Raw genomic sequence first — 19809 nt, 5'->3', positions numbered from 1 at the left:
CAACTAGACTACTGTAATGTAACATTAGTTATTTGCTCTAAAATGTTGCTATCTCGTCTACAACTAGTTCAAATGCAGCAGTAAGACTCATATATGGACTATGGAAATCAGAACACCTAAAGCCCTATTATATGAAACTTCATTGGCTGCCGATAACTGCAACTGCAAGGATTAAGTTAAGCATCACTGCCTTCAAAATACTTACAGGCAACACCCCCCCAACTACCTAACAGAGTTGGCCATCCTACTCCAGTGTGCCTCCAACAGATATTCTATCAAAAATATTTTCCACTTAAAATTCCCAGCATGCAATAAGGAAAATTACCTTAGCTATCCAATATTTATTTAAAAAATTTCTTCCCCGCTTATTATCTATTTGGACTACAGTAGAAAACATACACAACCAAAACATTCTCAAGACAAAGTTAGACAAGTTCCTGCTGAACAAGAATGTGCGCTGGTAGGGCTAGTCTCAGTTAGGGTGCTGGTCTTTGACCAGAGGGCCGCCGCGTGAGCGGACTGCTGGGCATGATGGACCACTGATCTGACCCAGCAGCGGCAATTCTTATGTTCTTACATCTTATCCTATTCTTCCAGATATATTCACTAAAACTAGCATAACATAACATTACATTACATTAGGGACTTCTATTCCGCCTATACCTTGCAGTTCAAAGCGGATTACAAAAGAGCTAACTGGACATTTCCAGTGAAGTTACAACAGGTTTTTTGTTGGTTTTTTTTTTTTTGTATTTTTTGGTTACAAGGGAGGAGAGGTAGCTGGATTAATTCCGGAAGAACTTGTAATTGGATATTAAATTGACTGTACGTTACTGTGTGATAAAACAAATAGATTACAGTTAGAGTACAAATAAGATTACTTTACATTTCAGGGATCTGAATACTTGGTTGGTGTTTTGGGGAGGAAGAGATTATTTAACACTAATATAAAGTTCACACTACATGAATTATAAAGTACATTTCTCTTCAAAACTAATAAAAAGCTTTAACAAATAAATAAGTTTTCAGCTCCTTCTTAAAAGACAATTTCTCTCTACATAGTCTTAAAAACCCTGCAAAATGCTGGAACCAACTACTACTTACACTAAAATCTTGTGACTAGAGAATGATGCCGGAAAAAATTTGTCCCCTGTTCCTGCATGCTCGGTCCCGTCCCCACCCTGTCAGTCAGTCCCATCCCATCCCCGTAAGTCATCTGATCCCATCTGCACAATCCTCAAACAGTTATGATTTTATACTGAACTTATGTATTTTATTAAAATATAAAAAGAAACAATATTCATTGTCATTTTATAAATACAAATAATACACAGCAAGGATCAACAAAACCCCCATCTCCCTCCCCTTCACATATATCCCCCTCCGCTATCAAGAAAATAGAATAAGCCAAATTATTACAGAATGCTACACAGAAAAATCATGCTAAGAGAATATTGCTGTCACACATGACAGGAATAGTGTTAGGGGAATGCAACTAGGGCAACTGCCCCATGGTCAAAGAGAGCCCTAAGCCAGCTGGAAACTAAAGAAGCACAGCCTGGCTTTGCAGTCCCCAGTTATGTCTAACACCAGCTCTAGCAGCATACATATTTAAAATCTGATAAATTCTAATCACAAAATAGAAAATAAAATTATTTTTTTCTACCTTTTGTTGTCTCGTCATTTTATTCTTCAAATCATGTTGGTCTCAGGGGCTGGTTTCTATTTTATTTTGTCTTCTCTTAACTCACTTCCCAGGGTCTCCTGACCATTTGACATTTCTTCTTTCTCCATGCTCACCATCCATCTTCTATCTCTGTGTATGCATTGTTCCCATGTATCTCCCTTCTCTATGTCTCCTATACGTCCCTTTCTAGTATTTCCCCTGTGTCCATCTCCCTGCCTTCATCATCTCATCATTCTATGATCCCCTTCCCCTGTGTACAGGGAGTGGGGAAAGAGACGCAGGGTGCATCTCTCCCACTCCCTCTACTGCCATATCCAACATTTCTCCCTCTCTCATTCACCGGATCATCTGCAGCATTTTTTACCATTGTCCCACCAGCGCCATGCCCAACATTTCTCCTTCTATCACCTCTCCAGCACCATGCTAAACCTCTCCCTCCATCACTGTGCCCAATATTCCTCCCCCTTCAATCTGTCCCTCTTTACCACCATATCCAGCATTTCCCCCTCTCATCCTTCTCTTCCCCATGCATCTCTTCCTCACTCCTCTCTCTCTATGCCCAACAATTTTCCTCTTTCTTACTTTCCCCATGTGCACATCTCTTGCCCTCTCACACACACTCATACCCAATTTTCCCTTTCTATTCCCTCCCTTCCTTGTGTCCCAAGTTCATGCCCTCTCCCTTCCTTCTGTGTCTCAAGTTCATGTCCCCCTTCCCAGCCTTCCAGCCTTAATCTCAAATTCGTACCCCTACCATGTCCCAACATGCTCCTCCTCCCCCCTCCTTTCTCCCTTTGTCCCACGTTATCCCCTCTCTCCCTTACTTGTTCCCTTCAGGGCCGTCCAGCTGGGCATGCCCCTTTCTGCCGAAGCCGACCTGAAAGCTTCTCTCCAATGTCAGAGCTATTGTCAGAGGGAAGCCTTCCAGGTCAGCTGGAAATCCCAGTTACCTCAACAATCCTCCTTTCCAGCTGGGCTGCTCCATCCTGCCTTCAGCAGCACTTGTTTACAGGGACGCATGCAGTGGCTCTTGCACGCTGCATGTTGCTGACCCAGAAGCCATCTTGCAAGGGGGGGTGCTGGTGCATCTGTGATTGCAAGGGGGGTTGCTGACCCTTTTTTCTTTCTCCTCCCCACTTCCTTCCAACGTCTGCTTCCCCTGTCCCTCAGACTTCCATTCAGCAGCTGTCCCTCCTCTCCCCCACACTTCCATTCAGTGTCTGTCTCCCTCTCTCTACCCCTTCTATCTACTGTTCACCCTCTGTCTTGCCCTTTCCATTCACTGCCCTCTCTTCTCTTTCCATCCAGTGTCCACCCTCTCTCTCTCTGTTCCATATGGCATGTACTCCTTCCTTTTCCCTTGGTCTGGCATACCTTCCTCCTTCCCTCCATGCCCTGCCATCTCTTCTTCCCTCCAAGCCATTCTCTCCCCCTCTGCTCCCTTTCCTCCTTGAACTTCATCGGGCAGCAGCAGCATTCACAATCCATTGCTGTTGCCGGCTTTAGGTCTTCCTCTCTGGCGGGTCCTGTCTTCAGGCGCCTAACTTAATTGATGAACATACTTAATTAGTGCCCATATTGGATCTCCACACCCCATAATCATCTTCAATTGGACAATTGAAAGTTAGGCGCCTAACTCAAAAAACTCGATTCTGTAAAAATTAGGTGCCTAGCCCAAAGCACCTACACTAAACGTGGGTGTGGTTAAGGGGCAGATCATGGGCATGTTTTCAAGTTAGGTGCCTCTTTGTGAATTAGGTGCTGTTAGGCTCCAATATTGGCAACTAACTTTAGGCAAAGAAACCCCTAGCATAAATTGGGAACGCCTAAATGTGTTGGTGCTGAGCGCCAACTAAGAATGCTTAGGTTACGCCAAGTGTGATTCTATAAATGGGTGCCTAAGTTTAATAGAATCGGTGCCAATATCAGTGCTTAAACCTTAGGCAGACTTTATAGAAAAGGGCCTATTTGTTGATTTACTGCAGGACTTTCTTCAGTTGGACATGAACACATTTACACAGTGCACATATCGATTCACATTATTCATGTTTCTTCACTTCATGTTGTCTGGTGTATTTATGATTTCTTGGGAACAATAGTGCTGGTAATAACTGTATACACTAAATATCGCCCAAGTCTATTTTACATAGTGTATTTTATTGATCTACAGAAGAAATATATTGTTTATTCTCTTATGTTATTTTGTTGAGTTGGGTAGGCTTTGTTTATTGATGTTTTGTATATGCTCCCTTGTGCTATGAAGTTCTTGTTTTGGGAATCATTCCTACTACACAACAGCTATAACCTCTTCCCACTATGGTACTTTGAATGTTGTTTCTTCTCAACCATGTGCATACAATACAGACAAGATACTCCCTCCGGCATAAAGTTAAGGGCAGCAAAGTCAAATTTGTTAAAGAAATACTATATATACCGTATATAAATATTATGGGAGAGTTTTACTGTTCTGCAACACAGTAAAAATTGTTAGAGACCAATGAAGGAGTGAGTGCTTGTACACCAGTGATACAGTTTATTCTATATTGTAATATGTGTATTTTATATCATATAGTGCTCCCTGCTGGAACCCTTGAAAAAGCCATTGTTGGCGAAACGGGTCCTGTCGGGCAGTATTGCTTGGAGCAAGAATGTTTGAATGAATGAATGAAGAATTTTCAATAAAGAAATAAGAAGAAAGATACAAGTTGGTCTGTTCTTCTATTGTGCATCTTTTCCCGTTGAGTGAGGATTTGTCTGGTTTGAAGTTATTCTATTCACCTCACCTTTCTATCTTCAAGAATTTGCATTACAGTGCTACTGACATCCTGAAAACCCAACTGGGTTGTGGCCCTTAAAGACAGAGGTTGCCCACCACTGCTCTACGAGATGAGCACACCTGCATGCCAGACTTAAATACACACAAAATAAAAATACATACTTTTTCGTGATAAGGTCCCAGCACGATCCATCCGCAGAATGTATAGCCGAGGTATATCATCCCGGCACAGCAGCAAAACCGTAACACCTTGGGCAGCGACGCCTGCATTGTTAGAATGAGGACCTGTGCAAGAAACTCTATAGATTAAAACGTGTCTCTCTCCACGCAGTCTAAATTCAGGGAAATATTTCACTGTGTCCTTACATTATACTTCTGGAAATATCCCAAATATCTTATAACTCCAACCCAAACGAGCAGTGTGGAAGTTCCGAGTAGAAGGCTGCAAACATCATAACTTGCCAAATTCTAAGGGAAGAAAGCGATGCAATTAGATTTTACACATTCTCTTTCTACATAATAGGGAGGGGGGGGGGGAAATGATAAGGGAAAATCACTAAATGTGCAACCTTCTCCATTTGCTTTTTCAGTCATAAACGTGGGCTCAAAGGACTATGTATAAACTTCATTTTCACTCAGTAATTTTTGTTTCATCGCTATTTTCTTCCCTCTCTGGGTTTCAGAAGTTTTTGAAAACTTGCTTCTTTCTTATACAGGGTGCCCACAAAAACACTCCTTGATTTTAAATGGTTACAAAATCAAAACTTATTGGAATATATTTCTAAATAAGATGACAGCAAATACAAGGCCCATAAAGCACAGTTGTCAAGATCTTACACAATCATTTGAACTTTCACCCTCATAAGCTGCAACTGGTGCAGAAGTTACAACCGTCAGACAATGAAATGAGACAAAACGACCAGGTGTTCCTCAAGTGGCCTCCGAGATCACCGGACATTACTGTTTGTGACTTTTTCCTTTGGGGGTACGTGAAAGTGTACGTACCTCCACTACCCACAACTATGGATGATCTGCAGGAACGCATCACTGAAGTTATAAATGCGATCACGCTGGATATGCTTCGGAGAGTGTGGTCCGAGCTCGATTATCGCATTGATGTTTGCCGCGTAACAGGTGGGGGGCGACATCGAATGCAAGTAATCAAGATACCATATAGAAACTTTATGAGTTGATGAAACCGTAGCCTCAAAGGTGAAAGAATATTCCGATAAACTTTGGTTTTGTAACCATTTAAAATCAAGGAGTGTTTTTGTGGGCACCCTGTACATGGGGGTTTTACATGATTATTTTAAAATGAAAACAGTATTGTAAACATTCTTGAATGGCATTGCCAGGAAGAGGGTATATGAAATAGTACTGGCTAATATTATAAAACTTGATTTACATGTGCGCAAGGTCTCGTATGTGCTTCTTTGGCCGAACAATTTTATAAGTATGTCCACCATCAAGATTGCACATAGGTGTTCCCAGGAGTGGAGTCTTACCATATAGTTTATTGTGAAACTTCAAATCGCAATGGCTCACATTGTTCAATGTACAACCAGGTAGTATAGTAAATGGCAGATAAAGACCTGAACGGTCCCATCTAGTCTGCTAAGGGGCTGTAAACCGTGGATATACATATTCTGTAAATTGTGTTATGTACACACCTTGAACAGGCACAAATGTACACCTTCTCTGAAGCAGGTATGAATCTGTGTAATACTGGAGCTGGCTCTGGGGACCTACTTTACAGAGGTGCACAGGCTACCAACAGGCTTCCTTTTCCACCTTTGCCATGGAGGGTAATTTTTTTTAAAAAAGGACACCTATTTGTTGACTTATCTTTTAGCATCTTTCTCTCTATCCTTGTCTATTTATGCACTCATCAGGTATGCAATATTTCCAAGACTGGAGAAGGTTGGAAAAGGACAAACCAGGGTTAGTAAGTTTTTATTGTTGCGCTTATTATTAATAATAAAGAACATAAGAATAGCCTTACTGGATCAGACCAATGGTCCATCAAGCCCAGGCGCCCGTTCTCACAGTGGCCAATCCAGGTCACTAGTACCTGGCCAAAACCCAAGGTGTAGCAATATTCCACGCTACCGATCCTGGGCAAGAAGTGGCTTCCCCCTTGTCTTTCTCAATAACAGACTATGGACTTTTCCTCCAGGAACTTGTTCAAGCCTTTCTTAAAACCAGCTACGCTATCCGCTCTTACCACATCCTCTGGCAACGCGTTCCAGAGCTTAACTAATGTCTGAGTTAAATTTTTTTTTTCCTCCTATTAGTTTTAAAAGTATTTCCCTGTAACTTCATCGAGTGCCCCCCTAGTCTTTGTAATTTTTGACGGAGTGAAAAGCATCTTCCACATCTCAGCTAATTTCCCAGTTGCAGACCAGCATGAAATAAAGTGCCAGGAGGCAAGCAATGGGAAACTTACTTTTTCTTATGATTATAATTTGCTGGTTATATCTAAAGATATTAAATTCCAGCATGCTCTACAGATATAACTGCTCAGCACAGAACACACACACACACAGGACAATATTAAAACACAAGAATTCTCAAATCATGGTTTTGGTTTTAAAATAAAGCAGAAGCAGCCCTCCAATGATTTTCAGAAGGACTGCGCTGCATCAAGTCTCACCTTAGCTTTTATCTCCATTTTAAATATGGATCCAATGATGGTCATAAGGTCACTGATAATGACCAGGACGTACCATCCATTTATGAACTCCAAGCAGTCAGCATGGCACACACGGCGGTCGTACTTCTCCAGGAAGAAATTGACAAACCTCTGCATTAAAAGCAACAATTATTTCACTATAAAAAGCAATGATTTTCTTACTCGTAGGTGCAGCACCATGCAAAAAGGATTGTAAAATGAAGAAGGAAACACATTATAGGGGAGCAGTTTTCAAAAGTCAGGGGAATGAATGGGAAGACTGAAGGAACTTTTTATCTACGGGTTGCTATTCAAAAGGGAGCTAGGCGTTAGCCACCAGTTGGCCAAGCATAACCACCGCACTTGTAGATATACACAGAGAGATAGTTTTAGAAATTATCAAACCATTATAAACTGATAAATTACCAAATATTACCATATAGTCATAGACCAGGTTAGGGGAGGAGTGAGGGCCAGTCAAAAATAATATATATAAAATCAATTTAAAAATTAAATTTAGCAATAATATTCAGCCACATCAAGGGCAATTTTAAAACTGGGCGCAATTACACACCACTTATATGTGAAAATGTAAAGAACCCCAGCGTACACTCGCACATGTAAGAGGCAGCAACGTGACAAAGTGTTATTCTGTAAGGATGCATTTAAGTGGGAAAACATGTAAATTGCAGGGGGGGCGTTCACGTGGGTGGTGCTGCCATTTACAGAATACCATACATTACGTACATCCTTGCCACATTGGGCACCCACAGCTACACCAGCTCTATCACTGGAGTAATTGCAGGCATACGAATTTAGGCATATGGATTTACCCGGACATGTCCTGTTCTTAGAGGGCATGTCCGGGCAGCTTTTGAAAACCCGGCACTTTGTCTGGGTTTTGAAACGCAAATCGCGTCGCGAGGGGCATATGCAGGTGACCTCCCAAACGAGGTGAGCCGGCTGAGGGGGCGGGGCTGGAGGGCGAGGCTGAGGCTGATACCGGGTTACGCTAGCATTCTAGAATGGGATCTGGGCACTCGGAAGCACTTGAGGCCTGGATTCTATAAAGGGTTGTAGGCGCTGCTCGGCGGAGTTGTCAATCCTTTATAGAATCATGCCAAGTGGCGCCTAAGCAGATTTAGGCATTGCTAGGTGGCTTACACATAGGCGCTGCTCCATTAGGCCAGCTTTTCACTCGCCTAATTTGGCAGTGCCTAAGACGAATGCCTAATGGCACCTAATTTAACCAATGTAGGGAGAACGAGAGAGCACTCTCTAAAATTGAAAGGAGATAGATTCCACACGAATGTAAGGAAGTTCTTCTTCACTCAGGGAGTGGTGGAAAACTGGAACGCTCTTCCAGAGTCTGTCGTAGGGGAAAACACCCTCCAGGGATTCAAGACAAAGTTAGACAAGTTCCTGCTGAACCGGAACGTATGCAGGTAGGACTAGTCTCAGTTAGGGCGCTGGTCTTTGACCAGAGGGCCGCCGCGCGAGTGGACTGCTGGGCACGATGGACCCAAGGTCTGACCCAGCAGCGGCAATTCTTATGTTCTTTTGTTCATGCCTCTTCTCCACCCGTAATCATGCCTACTTCTCCAGATAGTCGTCCTTAGGCATGGGAGGATACCGGCACTCAGGTGTTGTAGGCATTCTAAGAGTTCACCACCAAATTCTTAAATTGTCAGTCTTTTTTTTTTGTTGGCTAAAATCTGGCGTGGTCAATTACCACGCCGATTAAGCCAATTTTTAAAAATTGGCGCAGATTCTGAACTTAGGCGTCACTAGGCAACTGCAATTAGGACACCTAGCGGTGCCTAATGTAGGCATCCTTTATAGAATATGACCCTCACTGCGAAGGATCAGGGAGCCTAATAGGGGGGTGTTCATTTATAGGAGTGCCCTTCCCCCCCCAAATGGATAAATGTATGTGCTTCAGTTAGGCCTGTTGAATGGATAGTGCCGGAATAGTCACCACACCATATGGATGGTGGCACTGAACATACCAGGTGGTGTTAAATGCGGAGTACTGACCCTACAATTATTAGGGCGAGATTTCAACTTAGCTGACAGAAGAAAAAAGGTTAAAGAAAGTTGAAATGCATTCCTGGGTACAATGGAGGCCATGCAAAGAAGAAGGCAACCTTTGAAATGTTTTTTTTTTTTTTTTTTTAAAGGTATTTTTCTTTATACGTTCTGTGGTTTGTTTGTTTTTGAGGAAGCACATACCCAGCTGACATAGTAACATAGTAGATGACAGCAGATAAAGACCCGAATGGTCCATTCAGTCTGCCCAACCTGATTCAATTTAATTTTTTAAAAAATGTTTTTCTTCTTAGCTATTTCTGGGCAAGAATCCAAAACTTTACCCAGTACTCTGCTTGGGTTCCAACTGCTGAAATCTCAGTCAAAGCTCACTCCAGCCCATCTACACCCTCCCAGCCGTTGAAGCCCTCTCCAGCCCATCCTCAACCAAAAGGCCATATACAGATACAGACCGGGCAAGTCTGCCCAGTAATGGCCTTAGTTCAATTTTTACTATTATTTTCTGATTCTAGATCCTCTGTGTTCATCCCATGCTTCTTTGAACTTCATCACATCTGTCTTCCTGCCAGGCCTATTAGATAATCATGGCAGGTGCAGGCTCTTCCCCAACAGCAGGTTGGAGACTGAAACACTGCCATTTTATCTGTTTTGTGATTTAAGACCAGGAAAAAATAAATCTTTACATTAAGTCTGATCTGTGTATGTGTAGCAAGGTTCCCTATACCCTCTGCTGCCAAAGGACATTTCCTAATCAACCCTGTGCAACTTATAACACATCACACTGTAGTAGAAATGCGACACTGGTTCTGAGGTAGCTCCATTTCTGAAGTGCGGGGCACCTTTTTTGAACTGAAGCACGCATAGCAGCAGTTAATGAGCAGTGGAGCTGCAGAAAAACAGAGATCTATGTACTCACTTTTTGCAGCTTTAATGCAAGGATGATGGAGCGGGTACAGAGAACAAGGGAAGTAAAACAAGTAAGAAGGACAAAGCCATCAAACACCAGGATGTAATGAGTGTTCTTCTGAGCTAAACAAAGAGGGAGGGGAAAGTAATCAGATACTACTATATTTGTCTTACACATCTACTTGCTTTCAAGACTTGACCAAAACATGGAGTAAGACATACTCCACCATTATACTGTAAAATACTGGAAGCAAGAACTTTATCGCAAGGTACCTGTTTTCTGGTACTCGTTACTATTCTTACTGCTAGTAACCACAATCATCCAAGGTGAGTACTTTCACCAGTAAACTAATATCTATCCTTTAATTTAACATGTTGATACAAATCAATATTGGTTATTCTGAGGACAAATATTAAAGCATATGCAAATCTTCCATCAGTGAGGTAGTTACGTCCATTTTTATAGCACTCTAAATTATAAATATCGTGCAAGCTATGGTCCTTTCTCATCTCCATTACTGCAATTCAGTTTATCTGGGTTTTTCACAACACATACCCATATCACGTCTTTAGACTGTGAAAAGCATGGCAGCTAGGACCATTGTTGGACATAATGGGTGAGACAGGGCCACTCCTATGCCCTTCCTCCTTGCATTAGTTGCTGTTCAAATCTTGACTTTTATGTTTAGAGTAGAGAATGACACGGGGACAAATTTTTCCCCGTCTCTGCGGGAACTCATTTTCCCGTCCCGTCCCAGAGAATTATTTTCCTGTCCCTGCCTCATTCCTGCAAGCTCCGTCCTCATCTACACAAGCCTTAAACACTTTAAATCATAACTGTACAAACCTCAAACACTTAAAGTAGAGCTTACAGGTATGGGGCAGGGACAGCGACAAAACTCATGGGGATGGGAAAATTGAGTTCCTGCGGGGATGGGGACAAATTTGGCCCCATGTCATTCTCTAGGTCAGAGCTCTTAGGGGGATGGGACTTAAAAAATTTGACTCGCATGATTAATTTAGTTATTAATCAAACCCTTCTGAAAACGAGGATGTTCAAATTTAACAAGCTTTTATTACGAGAGAATTGTGCATCATCTCAACAGTAGGGCTTTAGAATTTTTTAAATACATGTATAATTCTTAAGATGTATTCATTTGGGGGATCATTTACTAATGGTTAGGATACATTATTTGCCACAAGGATTTAGCTCACATTTTTTCAGCAATAGTTCAAAGTGAGATTTTATTTACAATAGGTATTTTTCTTTCCCTGGGAGGCTTATGTATAGCTGGGGCTATGGAAGTTTAAGGTCACAAGGAGCACCAATGGGATTTGAACTGGGCTTTTCTCATTGTCAACCATAAGAACATAAGAACAACCCAGTGTTGCTTTTTCTTATTAGAAATTTTTCATTGAATGCGATGCACATAACAAAGAATATGGAACAATCAAATAAAAAATATGATATAAAGAGATTTTCCAAAAACCATTCAGCCCGCATTATTGAGAGAAGACTGTTTCACCTTCAAAAATAAACAATAAATGCAAATTAAAAAAAAAAAAAAATTCCAAATGGGACAAAGCAGACCCACAAGGAGTTTTTTTTAAACTCTCAGCACTGAAAAATATTAAAGGGCCCTCAGTCAGAATCAGAATAATCACTTCAAATTATTTTTCATTACCTTGTAAGAATAACTCTAATTGCAAAAAAAATATAGTCCTTATTTTGTAAGTGTATCAAGCACTTACAGGGAAACTTTAAAAAGAATGTAGCTCCCAGACCCAGAGCTCTGGATTTTAAAGCCCAAAAGGCCTTCTTCCGGAGCTGCGTGGGACTGGCCACGTCAGAGAACATCATAATCTATCACCAGAAAATTTACTCCTCCACTGCACTATTGCCAGTATCTTGTAGCACTATTATAGGACTTCTGAAACAGTTAAAAGGCCTAACTTTTTCTTCAGGCCTAAGATCAGTGAGAAACACTATGGTACAAGCTGTTTTCCATTCTAGGTCTTTTCCCACCCTTTAAGGCAAGAGAAATTCTGTTTTCTTTATATTTCTTTGTTGCTGCAGGTTTCCTGTAGCTAACAGTCATTTTCAAATTACTTCTTTACCAGTATTGCTCACGTCCCTTTTATATTTAAAAGAGAATTTCACAGCACAGTATCAGAGGAGGACAAAAACTAATTTAGTTCCTTTCTCCTGACTTTCAGGTGGGTTGTTCAACATTTATTTTTTTTAATACATGCACACCAGAACTTTACATGAATTAATTTATACTAAAAATTTTCAGGCACCTAAACATACCTCTCAATTCTTAAGAAAAGCATTATTTGTGCACTAAGATATAGAAAACTAGCACTTATATATACGTTTTTCGAAAATAATTTTTCATTTGAAAGACTTTAGTGGTCATTTATGGATGCAAAAGCTGGACGCTACAGAAACAAGACAGAAGAAGATTGACTCATTTGAGCTTTGGTGCTGGAGAAGGATTTTAGGCGTGCTGTGGACTGCCAGAAGAACTCTGGAAGAGATCAAACCAGCTATGACACTCGAAGCCCAAATGATGAAGTTACTACTGTCTTATTTTGATCACACCATCAGAAGAGAGAGAGAGAGAGATCACTGGCGAAGGACATCACGTTTGGGAAGATCGAAGGAACCAGGCGATGAGGGCAACCTGCAATCAGATGGCTGGACATGTTGAAAACAACCATGGGGATGACGCTGGAGGGCCTTATCGGACTAGTACAAAGACAATTTCTTTTTAGATCTGTAATTCATCAAGTCGCTAGGACTCGAACACAATTCAATGGCACCTAACATACACATCAATTCTACATTTGTGTATGTTAAGTACCAGGCCTGCGCACAGCAATATTCCATGTGAGCGTGCCGGTTTTATAGTATAATTGCAAGGAACACTCACAAGGGAAAGCATTTGGGTAGGGTACGGGCATCTCAAATTTACACACACTGCCATTTATGCTCTTAAGTGCTACATTTGGGTGTGTGCATTTACACCTGCTTTAGATATGGCTTAAGTGCACATGTCTAAACATAGGTGTGCAAATGCTGACTTTTGCTAGCATTTCATAACAGCTTAGGCACACCAAATAGGGAAAGGGGACTTGTATACCGCCTTTTTGTGGCTTTTGCATTTCAAAGCTGACATTCAAAGCGGTGAGCAATGGAGGATTAAGTGACTTGCCCACCGCCAGGATCTGATCTCTCAACCTCTGGGTGCAGAGGTAGCAACTCAACCAGTGAGCCACAGTCAGTACAGAACTGTATTTGGGTGCCTAAATCCACCCCCCCCCCCCAAAAAAAAAAGGGAAATACATGCTGATGAATGCAGAGCCCTAGCGTCAGACATATCAAAATAAATCATGGCCCAGACTTGTGGTTTTAGCATCCAATGAACATGTTTTCCTTTACCAATTCTTTGATATTACAAGAGTCAACAGTAAATATTTTCTTAAACCTTCAGAATCGGAACATTTTGCTGCATCTGAGTTAAATAGACAGGTACTTATTTGTGAATATTACTCACTAGAGCCAGATATATGCCAGTCTTTGCATTCTTCAATGTCGGCATCACTGTCAAAGTAGATCTTTATTTTACCACTATGGGCTCGATTATCAAAAGTTATCTGAAAATGTATAAAGAGAAGTACTCATTTATTAGGGCTGCTGGCTCATACTCCTTTAGGCTCAAGCAAAAACTATCGGAAGATTTTTTTCCCCCTCACTCTTCCGGCTCATCTAATCCACTCATATGCCAATACTCAGAACCCCCACGCTACAGAGAAAAGCACCATGGCTTAGGGCTCCTTTTACTAAGCTGCATTAGCGGTTTTAGCGCACGCAGCATTTTAGCGGGCGCCAAACCCACGCTACACGGCTAGAACTAATGCCAGCTCAATGTTGGCGTTAAGGTCTAGCGCGGACGGCAATTTAGTGCACGCAATTCCGCGCGTTAAAGCCCTAACGCGGCTTAGTAAAAGGAGCCCTTAGTTCCTCAATGCTCAACATAAAGATATGCAAATATGTGCACACCGAGGGACCAAAGGTAAGGGCGAGAAACATGTCTGTTGTATGACTAGACGAGTTTTGCAGTACGCCCAGCTCTTGTTAGCATGCCCAGGCAAACCCAGGAAGGGAAGCACACCTCGGTGCCACTCTCCTACTCCTTTAAATATGTTTTTCAAAAAAAAATTTTCACTTGGAAGCAGTGGCGTACCAAGGGGGGGGGCGCGGTCCGCCCCGGGTGCCAGCCAGAAGCGGGGTGTTCCCAGCCTGGGAGTCATGGTCTGGGAACTTCCCTTCTCACGGCCCGGTGCCAAGGCTCTGGATAGTCCCCGTGGCCCAGTATGTTCCTAGCCTTCTCTCCCTTTACCTACCGTGATGCTGAAAAAACTGCCGCCCTCGGCAGTGATTCAGCTACATCACACACAGCTCCCCTTCCTGCTTTCCACATCTGCCAATGACGCAACTTCCTGTTTCCGCCCGGGTGGATTGCAGAGGCAGACACGGAAAGCAGGAAGGGGACCAAGGCCGGCAGTTTTTTCAGCTTCACAAAAGGTAAAGGGAGAGAAAGCTGGGAACATACTGGGCCACGGGGACTATCCAGAGCTTTGACACCGGGCCTTGAGAAGGGAAGTTCCCGGACCATGACTCCTAGGCTGGGAACACTCCTTCATGGCTGGCACCTGGGGGGAACATTACTAAAAATATTTTTTTACATTGGGGGGGTGTCAAAAATGATGGGCCCCAGGTGTCACATACCCTAGGGTACACCTCTGCTTGGAAGACCTTCTATTTAAGTGCAGAAAACAGGCACCAACGTGTGTTTTCACTTTCAGATGTGCTCAGATCTGCACACATTTGTTTTTCCATTCCCAGCTCACAAGGGCTTCCTTCTGCTTCTTGAAATCAAATCTGTCAGATTTTAAGCTGAAAAAAAATAGAAATCTTCTCTTCAAACACCCTAACGCCAGCTCTGAGCTGGCAGTAAATTTTCAGTGGTAAGGGTAGGGTTTGTTTGTGAAAATTACTTTATTTACATCCATTTGACTATCAAGATTCAGCTTTTCTTCAGCTACACATATTGCATGATTTACTTTTAAAAAAACTACCTTCAAATACTTTGGGTGAAAGAAAATCAAAGACGGAGAGCGGCAGTAAGAGGGGAAAAATAGGTCATCCAGCTATCCTCGTTTAACCCTTTGACTGAGGTAACCATTGACAGTTTTGACTAAAAAGTTGGATGTTAAGGTCCATTGCAGTAAAATGTCTTCCGGTTATGTAAAAGCTCTCTTTACTTTTTAAGAAATAAATCTAACTGAAGAAGAAAAGAAAGTATACTGAATGATTTTATGGAATTCAGAGCTTTTAAACTCCATGTTCCCAGTTCAAATCTGCCTTGTGTGTGTGACTGCTAATGCCTTCCCCCCCCCTCCACCCCCCCCTCCAAAAGAGCCTATTCAGTGGCCTGTGTGAATTCAGTTTATTGGACTCTGCCCAGCTCCCTATCATAGCAAACTAGCAACTGTCACATGGCAGGGAGGGAGAGACAGGAGAGAAGAGGAGAAAGCAGCCCTCTCATCAATCCAGAAGAGAAGCCATATGGCAACATACAGAGGCAAGAGAAATTAAAGGGACTGGGTTTTGATATACCACTTGGACAAGGTGTATGAAGCGGTTTATAATCAAGTACTCATCCATTTTTTCCTATCTGTCCTGACGAGCTCACAGTCAATCTAATGTACCTGGAGCAGTGGAGGATTAAGTGACTTGCCCAGGGTCACAAGGAGCAGCACAAGTTTTGAACCGCTGGGTGCCGAGGCTGTAGCTCTAACCACTACACCACACTCTCCTGTACCCCCACTTCTTGTACCCTGATTTTGAATACATGAAAGGCTACAGCTTTGACAACCCGCTAGCATCTTTAATTCTGTGAGTAACAAATCCAATAAACCCGGACCCCTCCCTCCCCCCCCCCCCCACTGAAAATAAAGGCCACAGCAAAATCTGGAGGGAAAGAAACAGCAGCAACACTTTGGAAGAAGGAGTTAATGTGGCAGATTCAGATGAGCAGGTAATATGAACCTGCATCGAGCGAGAGGGACAACAGAAAAGGTTTTGTTAACAGATGACATTTAGGGGCTAGAGTTAGAGTGAGGTAAGTTGAAGGAAAAGAGAGGAGCCAGCAGAAAAGTGAGTTTTCCCGGTATGTCCAATAAAAAATTTGCTGGGACTTCTCTATTTATATTATTTAGAGATGAGTCTTCATTTTGTTTTTACTGGATATTATTTAAAGTGCACTAAACATAATGGAACACACTAGAACATAGGTACTAGGACTTTCCCTGCCCTTCCAACTATCACCCCAAGTCCCTCCTCCCTTTTCCACACTAGCTACTTGGACATGCTGTTTACAGCTGCCATCTTGACTGTCTTTCATCTCAAATTATCTTCAGTCTACCCTGATCTAGCTTTTGTCCCCTACATTCTACAGAAACAGGCCTTGTCAAAAAGCCACCAGATCCAAGGGGCTTCACTCAGGCCTCTCCTTCTTGACCTATCCACTGCTTTCGACACTGTTGATCACCACCTAATCCTCGATACGCTGTTCTCACTTGGAGTTTGGGGCTCTGATCTATCTTGGTTTTCTTTTTATTCCTCCCATCACACGTTCAGCGATTCTCTGGTGAAGTCTCCTCCTTTTCAATCAGGTGGTGCACCAGAGGTCTCTGTCTTGGCATCTCTTCTCTTTATAAAGAAAATCATGAGAAGATATCAAAACACTATCTTCACGCTGATGATGCCCAGATCCAGAACCAAGTTTTCTTCAAGAATCTAGGCTCAAGTCTCAGTCTGCTTGTTAGACACTGCTGTCTGGATATTCCGCCACCATCTGAAATTGAACACAGTCAAGACCGAGTATCTCATCCCCCCCCCCACACCAAAACCATTTCTCTCATATTATCTCTTTTCTATAGATAACGCTGTCATCCTTCTTTTCTCAGCTTGTAACCTGACTCTTCTCTGTTTCTCTGCATGTATACCAACAGACTGCTGATACCTGGTTTCTTTGTATCACCACCTAAATTCATTCCTTCCGTTCTGAACACACACCAAAAATTCTTATCCACACCATCATCATCTCCCGCTTAGACTACTGCTACCTGCCCCTCACAGATCTCCCATTGAACGATTTCTCTCCCCTTCAATCTGTGCAGAATCCTGCTGCATGACATGTTTTGCCAAAGTTGCTACACTCACATAATGCCTCAAGTCACTTCACTAACTCTCTACCCCCAAACCTTGGTTTGTGAGCATAATTCTTTCCAGAAGCATGCATGTAATCCAAAGCACTCGTATATCAAAGCAAATTTCTCCACAGGAAATAATGGAAACTTAGACGATTCGTTTCACAACCCAAAAACTTTAATACAAAATACTATACGTACTTGTATTGCAAAACCTCACTCATTTAGAACAGTCACTACACTCCTGCAGGATCAGAGAGAGAAGAACCATTGGCTCAGTTGTGATGATGTGATGTGTGTATACTGTATGTACTCGTATTGCAAGACTTTGCTTGTTTAGAACACTCACTACACTCTTACAGTGTCAGAGAGCGAAGAACCATCGGCTCAATTGTGATGTGTGTATACTGTATGTACTTGAATTGCAAGACATTGCTTGTTTATCAAGTTAAAATTTAATAAAATGTTTTGCTTGTCATACAAAACACTTGCATACCAAATTACTTGCAATCCAAGGTTTTACTGTATAGTTCAAACTTTTTTTTCTGACTTGCAAGTAGTGCATTCGTTCTACAGTTCCTCAGAATCTCTCCTCTCTTATCTCTTCCAACACCCCTTCTTTGAGTAAGTCACTCTTATCTATGTCCTTGTCCTCCACCACCAACTCCAGACTATTTTCATTCTATTTTGTTGCACCATATACACTTCCCCCTCCGTATTCGCAGGGGTTACGGGCAGAGCCGGCCCGCGAATATTAAAAAATACGAATAATATTTGGGCTGGTTCTGCCCCTAATTCCTCACTTCCCCCGGCTATTTTAAGCCCTGAAAGCACCCCCCCCTTAAGCCTTACCTGGTGGTCTAGCGGGTTTTCATGCAGGAGCGATCGTCCCATGCTCCTGCCCTCTGCAGATCGCTCACAGAAAATGGCTGCTTTGAGCTCCCGTAGTCTCTCGAACCATTTCCTGTGAGCGATCTGCATGGGGCAGTAGCGTGGGACGATCGCTCCTGCCCTGAAAACCCGCTAGATCACCAGGTAAGGCTTTGGGGAAGGGTGGGCTTACAGGGCTTAAAATAACCTGAAAAATAAAAATGCATTTTTTGGTTTAAAATCGCGACTAAGTGAATCCGTAGATACGGAATTCGCAAATACGGAGGGGGAAGTGTACTTGAAAGAGACTTCCTTAGTCAGTCTCTGTCCCTATTCAAAGCCAAGCTAAAAGCTACTTTTATTTGCCTGTTTTAATACCCATGTTATAATCATTTTCATAATAAAAGAAACTCCCATATCTCTTATTTGTTCTGTTTATCTTGAAAAGACTAGAAAGGAACATCTTCTACATGTTTGTGTACAACACTGCGAACATCTAGTAGTAGTATATAAAATTAGTACAGCTCTCCCTCCGTATTCGCGGGGGTTAGGTGCAGAGCCAGCCCGCAAATTGTGAAAAATCACGAATACGTTTTTGATCCGGCTCTGACCCACCCCCGCCTCCCTCCTGCATCTCCGGATCTTACCTGGTGGTCTAGCGGTGACACGAGGCAGGAGCGATCTTCCTATGCTCCTGCCCCGCGCAGAGCGGTCATCAAAATGGCTGCCGTGAGTTCCCGTTGTAGTCTCAAGACCACAACGGGAACTCACGGCAGCCATTCTGATGATGACTCTGCACGGGGCAGGAGCATAGGAAGATCGCTCCTGCCCCGCTAGACCACCAGGTAAGATCCAGGAGGCTCGGACAGCCTAAAAATAGAAGAAAAATAGAGGAAAACTTAGACAAAAAAAAAAATCGTGAATAACCGAATCCGCAGATACTGAAACCGAGGATACGGAGGGAGAAGTATAGTAGAATGTAATGAAAATAAAATAGATCAAGAAACACAAAGGAAAACGAAAACAAAAGGTTTTTGCCTGCACATCAACCAAATAAAGATGCAGTGTAGGATCTTTAGAGACCACAGAACCCAAGTATTTTTTTTATTTTTTTTTGCTGGTCCATTTAGCCGTGGCATAACAGGACCAATATAATTCCTAAAAGGAGGTAGAATAAAAAATGGCTCCATTCCTCTTGATTTCTATTTAATTAACCCTCACTCTTTTATGGTCCCCTAGGGAGAGAATAATCTGAACCCCTCTATCACCTGGTGACATATGGGAAGAAAGAAAGGAAAGGGAAAGTGAATGAGAATTTGAATACCGCCTTTTTGTGGTTTTAGCATTTCAAAGTTTACATTCAAAGCGGTGGGCACTGGAGGATTAAGTGACTTGCCCAGGGTCACAAGGAACAGCACTGGGATTTGATCCCACAACCTCTGGGTACAGAGGCAGCAGCCCTACCAGCGAACCACACAAGTAAAAGAATACAAATAAGAATGATAAAGCCACCCTCCCTCCCCCCCCCCCCCCCCCAACAAGCAACCTTTCCAAAATAATAAAAGCTAT

The 19809-nt window shown here is 42.4% G+C and overlaps 1 protein-coding gene across 4 annotated transcripts in view; it reads right to left on the bottom strand.

Annotated features, from left to right (window-relative positions):
• Window positions 1-19809, bottom strand: part of MCOLN2 (mucolipin 2) — a 97110-nt gene that overhangs the window by 51429 nt on the left and 25872 nt on the right. For all 4 annotated transcript variants that reach the window (XM_033917073.1, XM_033917076.1, XM_033917075.1 and 1 more), the window contains exons 7-11: window positions 13650-13749; window positions 10100-10212; window positions 7117-7266; window positions 4830-4931; window positions 4626-4748 (exon numbers count right to left, since the gene is read on the bottom strand). In XM_033917073.1, the coding sequence (XP_033772964.1) occupies window positions 4626-4748; window positions 4830-4931; window positions 7117-7266; window positions 10100-10212; window positions 13650-13749 (588 nt within the window). The remainder of the gene's footprint in view (window positions 1-4625; window positions 4749-4829; window positions 4932-7116; window positions 7267-10099; window positions 10213-13649; window positions 13750-19809) is intronic.

The sequence above is a fragment of the Geotrypetes seraphini genome, chromosome 12 (genome assembly GCF_902459505.1).
Source record: "Geotrypetes seraphini chromosome 12, aGeoSer1.1, whole genome shotgun sequence".
Lineage (NCBI taxonomy): Eukaryota > Metazoa > Chordata > Amphibia > Gymnophiona > Dermophiidae > Geotrypetes > Geotrypetes seraphini.
This window is presented reverse-complemented; position numbering and strand designations above follow the sequence as displayed.